This window comes from Styela clava, chromosome 7, assembly GCF_964204865.1.
Source record: "Styela clava chromosome 7, kaStyClav1.hap1.2, whole genome shotgun sequence".
Taxonomy (NCBI): Eukaryota; Metazoa; Chordata; class Ascidiacea; order Stolidobranchia; family Styelidae; genus Styela; species Styela clava.
Genome location: NC_135256.1, coordinates 8,245,297 through 8,257,254, shown reverse-complemented (window position 1 = coordinate 8,257,254; position 11,958 = coordinate 8,245,297). Strand labels below are relative to the sequence as shown.

General features: G+C 34.3%; 2 protein-coding genes across 2 annotated transcripts; both read left to right on the top strand.

The window, feature by feature from the left end:
* The first annotated feature begins 337 nt into the window (after nt 1–337).
* LOC120328478 (uncharacterized) lies at nt 338–2,083 on the top strand. Its single transcript, XM_039394987.2, has 2 exons — nt 338–1,128; nt 1,226–2,083. The coding sequence occupies exons 1-2, from the start codon at nt 405–407 to the stop codon at nt 1,414–1,416; spliced, it is 915 nt and encodes a 304-aa protein (XP_039250921.1). The 5' UTR covers nt 338–404; the 3' UTR covers nt 1,417–2,083.
* An 817-nt stretch (nt 2,084–2,900) lies between these two features.
* On the top strand, nt 2,901–6,354 carry LOC120328477 (uncharacterized). The gene is made up of 3 exons (XM_039394986.2): nt 2,901–3,529; nt 3,868–4,770; nt 5,174–6,354. The coding sequence occupies exons 2-3, from the start codon at nt 3,912–3,914 to the stop codon at nt 5,323–5,325; spliced, it is 1,011 nt and encodes a 336-aa protein (XP_039250920.2). The 5' UTR covers nt 2,901–3,529; nt 3,868–3,911; the 3' UTR covers nt 5,326–6,354.
* The last annotated feature ends 5,604 nt before the right edge of the window (nt 6,355–11,958 follow it).

Here is an 11,958-nt window from a genome sequence, read left to right as displayed (position 1 = left end):
CAACTTGATGGGCCGCAGCCCATATCCTGATGGGCCGAGGCCCCGGCCGTAAAGGAGTCACCACTTCCACTCCCATCGTGTTTTTGTCTGTTTGATTGCTGTGATGTGGTGCTTTGTTTATAATTTGACGAGTTTTGTTCGAAATGAACGTGTTCTTAAAATACATGACGGTCAGAAATGCAATTAGAAGCCCAATGTTTTCAAAGATAGAAGAGTTCTGGTACTGTAACACAGCGCGGTGACACTGAACTATATTTGATCACTGCTCTCTTGTGTTTATTATCGTAGTTTCTTGTGATATTTTCATCATTGAGTAAATATTTCATTATTTTATATACCAAATTTGTGTATTCTTCAGATCCTTGGTAAAAAATTTTAAGTACATTTATCTATGGTTTATTAACATGGACAATTCGGAATGGAGAATATTAGATTTGGGCAACAGTCCTTTGTCATATGAGACTGCAAGGTCAGTGATTTTAGATCCAGAAAATGCAGATAAAATATTCCGAGAAGTGCCCTACATCATGCCTACAGGTGGAAAAGCTTACATATTTCAGAGTCCTCATGCTTTAAGCAAGTTGCACCCGAAGTTTGATCCCTATAAATTTATGTTTATGGGTAAAGGATACAATAAAGAATTTGACGTCATGAAACGGTACTATCATTTAAAGCACAGTAGAACTGATCTTGATAAACAACTGTATAGCTTTCAAAGGCACATTTATAGTCTGACACTTGATAACCAGCATGGCATGACAAATTTCTATCTTATACATTATTTTGGAAATGACTATCTGTTAGATGCCGCTCAGCATAGACGGGGTGCTCCAACAGTTGCTGAACATGGAAATGGGATTATTTTAACTGAAATTTCTTGCGAAGATACAGCTAATTCTCAAATTGCAATTTGTGATGATGATGAACTGCCAGCAATGGCATCACATTTCCTCGATGAAACTGAGGAATCTGATATATTTCCTAATCATCAAAATTATGAATCAATTCAGCCAGTTAAGTCAACTATGAGAAAACGAAAATTTGTTGATATTCAGCCATACAAACATGAATCTCTGTCGGAAAAAAAGTTGTCAGTTCATCTTGAAATTGGAGAGCATCCATCATCAGGTGATTATGATACTGCTTGTTTTTTTTAACAAATCGATGCTCTTCAAAATTATCTAGATTACATTGTGTTTGTGAGTTAACATGAACTTATTTTCAGTGGAGATTGACAACATAGATTACCTGTTTGCAATGAACATGTCTGCTCAACTACAGCAACTTCCAAAAGAGATGAAGGCTAGAGTGAAATTTCAAATTGCCACTGTGTTTTATGAAGCTGAGATAAAAGCCCTAAATTGCTCCAGTACTGACCTCATATCAGATGCCAAGCTGAATATGTTCATCAAGTAGTGGCGGCATTTTGAGTGAAATTATTGACCCGATTGGACAGGATCCATAGGTAAATCCCAAGAAAAGAAAAAAATAATGGTCTGGTGAAACGCGATATGAAGAAAAATAGCAGCACCTGTTTCAACATTTGGGATACATGGGGGTAACAAGAGGGAAACTGATGGCTATATACCTCAGGATGGAGAGTGCAGATAATCTCTTTTCTGCACATGATTCCTGAGCAGTATTCAAATTTTTGACCTGGGTAGGCTATCCCTCCGTAGAGCTGATTTTTCTTTACTAGGAGGCAGTTATCATTATAAAATTATATTATGATAAGATTTTGGATAAAGGTGATAACACTGGGCATTGACATGACAAATCATGTCTAGCCCTAGTCTACCAGTTATCATTATCAAATTATATTATGATAAGATTTTGGATAAAGGTGATAAGACTGGGCATTGACATGATAAATCATGTCTAGCCCTAGTCTACCTTATGCCTTTTGGATGAGATAATTTTGGGTTAAAAAAACATCTTGCCGGGCTAACTTTCATCTAATATGCCAATTGCCAACCTTCTTCCATGATAGGTTAGAAAAGCTGAAGGCAACCTACTGTAAGCTAATTTTAATAATCCATTTTATTCTATGCTTTCAAAAATTAAAATTTTTTCCGATGCAAAAGTTCGTTTTTTTGTTGGATGTAAATTTAAATGAAATCTGGCCCCTATAATCGCCCTGGCTCAATGTTGTTAAATAAAATATGAAGTAATGTTTATATACAAGGCAAACATAATGAAAAATTATTATAGCTGTTTGGACATTCTGCGCTGGAGTGCTCAATCAGCGAGCTCAATCAACCAATTTTAGGGGGGCGCTCGAACAATGTTCCACTGTGTCGTTTCATGCGTGGTTGTGAACATTTTTTTGTCATATTGGCTGCCCCCTGGCAGTTATTAGTTTTTTATTAGTAATTCATGTGCATATCGAATAACTTTGGTTGGCATATTTATTTTTTTGAATGTCGAACATAAGGAAGATTTTAGAGGTATTGGCAGATAAAGGACAGATACTGACGTATTTGCATCTTGCATTTGTGAATGTTACCCTTTCGATTACAACTTAGCATGACTTTCGCATGCAGTGGTTAACTTTCATTGAAGGCATACACAACTCTCTTGGGTGAGCGAACACGTACTACTTCTTTTATCAATACCTTTCCATCTAACATCTGTACGTTTCAAACCTTACTCTAGGTTTTGTTCGCTTTCCCGATTCTATAATCAGTTACTTTTACTTTTGTTTTTATCGTCTATTGCTGATTATGGAGTCGAAATAAACTTATACTTATTATACTCATCAACCTGCGGGAGACATGACATCCACTCTTGAATACATTCAAAATAAGAATGGAAATATTGCAGGGGTGAACTTGAGGATAAATTTTTTAGGAGTCGGGGGCATATGTTCCTTTAAACGCTATGTAAAAATGCGCGTTGACATAAAACTTGTCCTATCAAAGATTGCGGTAAATTTCGCATAACAATTGCACTTTCATTGAAGCGTCTTTGTCAAACACTTTACACGTTGCAACAGTCCTGGGACACTCGTTTTAAAACGGTGGCAGGCGTGTGGTACAAAACCTAGCCTAGATGGATGTAGGGATTGGCTACCAGTTAACCATACATTCCGGACATTTCATGCAGCGATCTGCTTCGTACTGTTACCGCCATTTCGTGACTTATATGCCGTATGAAATGTTGGCCGAGTAGCTCGATGTCTTGCTTCACTCGGCGACAAAACTTGGGAAATAAATAACATTCTGGAAGGTTAAAAGTATAACGCTGGTCTAATAAAACTGCGTTTTTTGATGAATCGAGCATCTGGTTTGACAATGAGCACTTCATCGCGCGGCACACCCGCATAAACATATATCGTCTGCGAAACGGATTTCAAACGCGACCTAGTTCAGCGGAATGTAGGACTGAACGTAACTAGAAAATTTCCACCCGAGGATTTGATTGGTGCTGAACGAGAGAAAAGAAAAAAGGAACAGGAACGCCTGACTACAATGGTAACTGACGGCATACAAGGCGGAACTGAATTGGCAGGTTCTGCGGCCAGATAAGGGTGAGTTGAGTTTTTTTAGTTAACAGCCCTAGGCGACTTATGAATATTTACTGGTATTATCGCATTTAGCACAAAATCTGATCTGCTGATACTACTAAGTTATTGGCCCACCATTCCTGTTAAATTAAGGTTATTCGAAACTTCTAATCTAACTCAACCCGATATACCGTACTGTAACCAGAATAATAATAAAATAGATGAGAAAACTAGTGAAGGGGCAATAATGGATATAGTACTACAAACATATTTTAAAAGTTCTTCATATTAAATTTATTTATTAATTATTGCATATCAAGCAGTGTTCTCATTATCAAGTATTTCTTGTTCTGTTGTTTCAGATATATTTTGCAGTTCATTTGAACATAATCAATGGTGTGTGAAGATGTCTGACTGGAACTTGCTTAGTTTAGGAAATGCACCACTTTCATTTGAGGCTGCTCGAAATGTACTGTTAAATCCTGCTAATGCAGTAAAAATATTTCCAGATGTGCCATGCATTAATCCAGTTGGTGGCAGAGCATATTTATTTCAAAGTCGCCTGGCATTATGCAAATTACATGCCAAGTTAGACCCGTACAAGTTTATGTATCTCGGAAAAGGTTACAACAAGGAATTTGGTGTTATGAAACGTTACTATCACCTGAAACACAACAGGACAGACCTCAACAAACAGCTGTATAATTTCCAAAGGCATATTTATTGTCTTGCTATTGGCGAATGCAGTAGTGATACTATGATCTTGTACCTCGTGCATTATTTTGGAAACGATTACCTGCTCGAGCATGCACCTTATAGAAAAGGTGTCAGCTCTAACAATGTTGTTGATCATACGGCGACACCTCTGGATATAAGTTGTGAAGAGACAGTTATTGAGTCTCTGGCATCTACCGTGTCTGACAATGATTGTTCCATTTCCTTTTCTGAAGTAAAATCAGAGTCTGAAGAAAAATTTCCTACTTCTGAAGATTTTACGCCTGTAGCAGATGATGATCAGTCTTCTTCGCCTACCTCAATTTCACGTAGTCATATGTCAGTTCAAAGAATTGAATCCAACTGTTTAACTATGGATCATGGATCAATCGAAGATAGTTCTTGCAGGATAGCTTCTTCATCGCAAAACTCTCTACCAATTTTCTCTGCCGAACAATCTTCTTCGAGGAAACGAAAGTCAAACACAGTTTCATCCGAAAATCAAAGGAAAATATTTAAACCTGACAAAAGGTTGACACTGAATGACACAGGTATTTGGGTTTTCTAGCTTTGTACAACATCAAGTTTTATCAATGGAGAGTTTTGTCATTCTGAATATAGTAACATTAATATTATGGGCCTATTTGGGTATGCAATCAAAATGCTTGTGACAGAATACTTAGTCTGATAGAAATGTTCTAAATAAATCTTTCCTATAAAGAATTGTCTGGTGATCCTTTCAAAAATGTATGCCCCATTCTGAGATAAAGACAAAAATATTGCATGCTTGCTTGCAACAGCTTTTCACTTATAAAATGTTGACGTTGTTGTAGTTTGATGAGAGTTTTTCATGTCGGTTATGCGGCTGCTTTGGACCAGTTTAAATTGATAACAGGTTGGAACTCATGACATATTGTACTATGTGTATTCATATTTCATGTGCATTCTTTGCAGATTTGAACAACGCAGAATACCTCTTTGCTGTGCATACAGCTGCTCAATTGCAGCAGCTACCGAGGGATATAAAGGCAAAAGTAAAATTTCAAATTGCAACTATATTTTATGAAGCTGAAATGAAAGCTTTGAATTGTTCTGAAAATGACTGATATCCAAATTTTTGGAATACAATTATTGTTGGTTGTATATTTTTCCTTGCTTCACGGATTATGCCTATTGTTTTTCGTAGTTATTCTCTTACATTCGATAAACCAAACTGGTATCGTATTTTTAATTCAATATTATTCATTTACTATACACTATTTTAGTGCCTATCTAAGACGAGCATTGTTCAGGTGCCTTGCCTGACTCGCACAATCCATATTTGAATCCTGAATAAATTAACGATTACTTTTTTTAATGTATTATAGTTGTATCGAAATTATCTGTAATCCTATATCTTGGCATATTGGCGTTATCCTGTTTTTATTTTTATAATGCCATTTTTATCAGCTTTTGATAATATTCATTTTATTGATCGATTTTTATATACTTACACTTACCGTATCAGTTATCATGCTGAAATTAGAAATGTCATCGAAAATATTTAGTTTATGAACTAGCCAGTGTACATTAGAAGCATCTTACTTATGGAAAATAGTATTTTCCTTCAAGTTCTAATATTTGACTAAAAAGTTTTTTGTGATGTCTTTCACGCAGAAGATTGTATTTGACCGAGGTAGTGAATTGTCGCAAGGGCTATGAATCATGATCAAAATATGTTAGTAAACTTAGTATATCTGTCTGTGTGAGTGCAGGTACAGTTGGAACCAAAAAATCAGGGTTCAGATTGACAAACCTTTTCTACCTTATTGGGTTTATGGTGTTGGGTTGTTACCCTGGCTTTAAACATGTTGATCTGCACCACATTCACAATGCATTGTGAGAAAGGCTTCATAAAAACCTACCATTTATTTGAATGTTTATGAACTTCAGTAGACTTTTAATTACTTGAGATTTATACAAAGTGAATGATTTCTGAATAAAAAAAATGACGGACGCGTAGGAATAAATTTCTTGGTGAAGAAGAAACAATCTGATGGAATATAAAAAAATTTTACAAATTGATTACGTAATGATTGACATTTTAAACACTAATTAATAAACTGAAGAGATATTTAATAAAAAATGTTGCTAGATCAGTAGTAGTAGTAAGAGAGTAGATCAGATGTCGAAAGGGTGGGCTAAACCAGTGATTCCCAGAGTGGGCGATATCGCCCCCCAGTGGGCGAAAAATTTGAAGGGGGCGATTTCGCGAAACCTGTTTTACGTTCGGCGCACTTAATTCTGTACTCTGTGTGCATTCGCAGGCTTGAATCATGTGGGCGATTATCACACGCGAAAGGATTTCTGAACTCGTCTTCGCAGTACGGAACGGTAGTTTGCGTATCCCAGTGGTCGGCAAAATACGGCCGGAGTAAAATAATCTGGCCCGGGACGATTCACTGAATGGACCTTTCCCCGATCTTTGACTGCGGAAAATTTCTCCCATACTTTACCATTTTAAAATTGTCGGTGCTTATTTTAAAAGAGTGGTTTCACGAGTTGTTGCCTGTAAAATGGGGTATTTGTTTCAATCTATCTTTCTAATACAAACCATTCAACAATCTGTTTTTTAAAAGTACCGATAAAGAATTTTAGCCCAGTCTATCACAGCTATTTCTACACTAATTTTTGATTGCTTTATTTAAACTGAAACTCATAGGGAAACAAAGTCATCATTGACTTATTTGATCTATATTTAAATTTCCGAAAAACAACTAAAAATTAACGAATATAATTCAAAAACGCGAAAATGAGATAATGTTCACGATCACGCTTGAAAATCTGTCTGAGCGCCTGCGAAAGGACGCATTGTTACGTTTTTTGCATCTTGCTGATTGGCCAATGTCACGAAGTAAACAAGGAAGTCTATGCCCGGGAAAACATCCAAACGGCGGTTTTGACGATAATTTTTTTTTATTTATAATCTACGCTCGAGGAGTAAATAACATTTTTTTACGTAACAGAATTTATCGTGAGAAACGTTTGGACTAAATTTTATTATATCCTGAAAATTCTATTGAACAGCTACTCGTTTAACGAGCCTACAATTTAATTATGATTAGACAAATGGAAACACGAAGAAAAGTTGATGCTGAGGGCAAGGGTTCAATAGCGCAGTCAATATTCGAATATATTGTAAAGCAATAAAGAAATAAAATTCATATTATATTCGAGAGATTCATCACTGCTTAATTTTTGTAAGAATGTATCTTCCCAATGAGCATATATACAATGAGTGGAAACTTGCAAAGATTTGCTCATTGTGGCATTGTTCCCTGCATTTTTACGTCGTCCAGCTAAATGGTTCGTTGCATATTAAGAAAACGCATTGCCCGCTGCCAAAATTCCTTGCTTCAGCCGAGTCGGGTGCGAAATTGGCCGTATTAACTTGACTTGAGGTCTTTAATTCTTCAATACATATTTGATTTTGGGTTTCGAAGTATGGTACGCTGAAAGCATACAACTATATATGCTTATTGGGAATGCATATCTATTAGACAGAAAACGTATCTACAGAACAGAATATGAACCAGTCGCCGAGAGGAGTGCGGTTATTTATGTATTTATTAATTGATATAACATGGGATTTACATATTTATCCAAGGGGAGAAGAAAGCCGAAAAGAAGGCCTAAATATATGGCGAACCACGGCCTCTCTCAATCATAGCTCTGTGCTCCATATGAATCACATGGCTCTGCGAGCTATTCGTTTACTTATTAAAAATACTGATTTTAACTATCAATTACTCTGGGATATCTTGCCATTGGAAATAAAAGCCAGAAATTGGAAGAAAAGCAGGGAATGAAATGTGTGTATTATGTAATGGAGAACCTGAGTTTGTTTCACATATTTTCATGTATTGTAAATTTACAAAAAATATTTATGAAGATTTTGTTTTAGATATATTAAAATTGATTAGAATACATTTTGTTATCAATATGATTCTTACATATTATGCAATTATTATGCTTGCAATTTTAACGATCCTTTATATAGTCGTATAGATACTGTTGATTTGGATGCAATTATACTTTTGTAATCAATAGTGAGAAATATTTCATGACTGCTATTAACTATGTGAGCTATTTTTTCTGCAATGCAAAATATTTCCTTCGTCTGCTATTTACTATGTGAATTAATTTTTCTGTAATGTAAAGTATTTTCATAACTGCTTTTACTATGTGGGCTGTTTTTTCGGTACTCGTAGAATGTGTACAAGGTTAGGTTACGATTCTCCTTATTTTTGTTCTATTAAAAGTTCGGGAATTGGCTGTGTTACACAAGTGAATATCCCCCTACCGATAGAATTTAGTCCATTTACACAACTTGATATAAAGTAGGCGAACAAAATTAGTTACCTCCATATTGGTACACATACTTCTGGAGCACCATTTTTTTTTTGTAATGTATAAAATATTTAATATGTGAACTAATTTTTCTGTAATGCAAAATATTTTCTACAGCTTCTGTATTTTTTATATGTCACTTTTCATTTCATCGATAATACACATTGTTCATTCTTTGTGGAGTTTTTGGTAACTTTACAGATGGAATAAGACCGACATTCAGCTTTTTCTGTTTCACAACTGTAATACAAAAAGGTACTCTTGAAGTATGTACACCCAGTTGGTAGACACCGGAACCATGTGTACCAGGTTAGGGTCTACTACATACAAACATTCCCAAACCTTTCAAGCCGCACCCCCTTTTTAGAATTGTGAAGTCTTGCGCCCCACCTCAAAAATAATTAGCTAACAATAATAAGCTACAAATAACAGTAGTAAGGTGTAAGTATGTTTTATTGGAAAAACATGTGGAAAATACATGGATGGAACAAAATAAATGACAAGTTTTGATATGCATAAAATTAGCCAAGTCCAGAAGTCAGTATTTTAAACTAATAGAGAGAGAGAGTTTATTTCGTTCGTCAAACCATGAACATATATAAATTATAATAAAAAAAACAGATGCTCAGGTGTTTGACTGGGAGACAACGTTACAACATTTCGGGTCATTTAACAGGTTCGGTGTTAAATTCTTCAATACCTCTCATATACCTTATTCACTATATACATTATTCACAAGAATTTTTGATTTGGAAAGTACAAAATAATCGTGTTTTGTCCTAAGATCATCATTTATTCAGCTGATAAGTTGACATGTATTGCATATCAACTGCATAAAAATGGGTTAGCGAGGATACCTATTATTTGGAAAATTTGTCTACTAAAAATGAATGTAATAGGACATGGATTTTTTATAAGCAAAGATGGGGAAAATTCTATTATTATAGCACTTTAATTATAAACATTTGATAATAGTAATGAAATCATGAGTAGATTTCTTTATACACTATAATTTGAACACATCAAATTATAATACTTGATTATGACTGGCAAGTGATTTGGAGGATAGTAACACACAATAATACATGATCAGGATTTGACCCTTCTCCAGCAGATATATATATGAAATAAAGTGCTCATGTACATATCTATATTCGGCTACAGAGCACGTAACATAGAATGAATTTTGAAGCGAAATATTGATAATATACTGAAATAGCAATGATACCCAATAGGTTATTTTTAAATAAGTATTACCGGTACTAAAAAATAAATAAAGTGCTCATATACATATAGATATTTGGATACAGAGCAAGTATCATAGAATGAAATTTAAGGCAAAAAACTGATAAAATACTAGAATAGCAATTATAATAAACATTATGATACTTTTAAATGAAGTATTACTAAAAAATAAATAATGTGGTCATGTACATAGATATTTGGATACAGAGAAAGTGTCATAGAATGGAATTTAGGGCGAAATATGGATGCAAGTATGATAAACAATTTGATATTTTTATAAAAAGTGTTACTAAAAAATAAAATAATAGATTATGGAGTTCCAGCAAGTGTGCTCATAACAAATAAAAAGATAGCAATTCATTTACCACAGTGAATTAAATTCATTACACATTACTACTTGCTATAACATAGCAGGCACATAATACTCATCGTGTTTTGAACTTTTTTAAAGGTTTTGCTCGCTCTCCAGAACTCTCCATTTTTTATTTGTTTGTATTGTCAGATTGTGGACTTTTCAAAATAAACTATCTCTATCTATATCAATGAATACAATATCCCAGGTCCCGACTTGGCTGGTTCATATTCTGTTCTGTAGATAAGTTTTCTGCCTAATAGATGGTCTGTATTCCCAATAAGCATTACAGTGTGCTCATTCGTTCACTCAATGAGTGATTTTAATTACGGTAAATATAAAACAATATATATAATATAAATAAGTTAATATTCCATTTTGCATCCATGATCCAGTATTTATTTTGTTCAATTCCAGTAGTAATCCATACCATAATTAGGTTATTTTAATAAATGCATTGATATAAAACAATAAAAATAAAATTAGTAAATATAAAATACATATCATAAACATATAATTTTCTTTTTAAAATAATGCTTTACATAAATTTTTCAACTCCCTCTCAAATGGGTTGTTTATTCTATAATTCTCTATATTTTTCTACATATTATGGCCATTTTTATCCGCTTTTTGAGAAAGGCAAAATGTGGTGTTTTATTTTCGAATATAATAGAATTTCTCATGGTCAAAATTTTATATCTCACTATTGATTACAAAAGTATAATTGCATCCAAATCAACAGTATCTATATGACTATATGAAGGATCGTTAAAATTAAATAATATGCAAGAATCATATTGATAACAAAATGTATTCTAATCAATTTTAATATATCTAAAACAAAATCTTCATAAATATTTTTTGTAAATTTACAATACATGAAAATATGTGAAACAAACTCAGGTTCTCCATTACATAATACACACATTTCATTCCCTGCTATTCTTTCAATTTCTGGCTTTTGTTTTCAATGGCAAGATATCCCAGAGTAATTTATAGTTGAAATCAGTATTTTTAATAAGTAAACGAATAGCTCGCAGAGCCATGTGATTCATATGGAGCACAGAGCTATGATTGAGAGAGGCCGTGGTTTGCCATATATTTAGGCCTTCTTTTCGGCTTTCTTCTCCCCTTGGATAAATATGTAAATCCCATGTTATATCAATTAATAAATACATAAATAACCGCACTCCTCTCGGCGACTGGTTCATATTCTGTTCTGTAGATACGTTTTCTGTCTAATAGATATGCATTCCCAATAAGCATATGCTCATAGTTGTATGCTTTCAGCGTACCATACTTCGAAACCCAAAACCAAATATGTATTGAAGAATTAAAGACCTCAATACGGCCAATTTCGCACCCGACTCGGCTGAAGCAAGGGATTTTGGCAGCGAGCAATGCGTTTTCTTAATATGCAACGAACCATTTAGCTGGACGACGTAAAAAATGCAGGGGACAATGCCACAATGAGCAAATCTTTGCAAGTTTCCACTCATTGTATATATGCTCATTGATCTTCCTAAAGAAAATCTTTATCAAAATTTCACAAATCATGCGAAAATATTCACTTCGATGTTTGGAAGTACATATTTGTGCGAACAGTTATTTTCAAAAATGAACATTACAAAGAACAAGCAAATAACTGGGATTAGTGATGCCCATTTAGAAAATGTTCCAATCTTGGCGTCGTAAAGCTATTCAGCGTGATGCAGCAAAAAGACAGTGTCACAATAAATGTCATTGTGATATT

Excerpts from the sequence above, each read along its gene's own strand:
- LOC120328477 (XM_039394986.2), top strand. The coding sequence starts at position 3,912 with ATGTCTGACTGGAACTTGCTTAGTTTAGGAAATGCACCACTTTCATTT. Across the intron at positions 4,771-5,173 it reads GTTGACACTGAATGACACAG|ATTTGAACAACGCAGAATAC; the intron begins GTATTTGGGTTT and ends CATTCTTTGCAG.
- LOC120328478 (XM_039394987.2), top strand. The coding sequence starts at position 405 with ATGGACAATTCGGAATGGAGAATATTAGATTTGGGCAACAGTCCTTTG. Across the intron at positions 1,129-1,225 it reads TGGAGAGCATCCATCATCAG|TGGAGATTGACAACATAGAT; the intron begins GTGATTATGATA and ends ACTTATTTTCAG.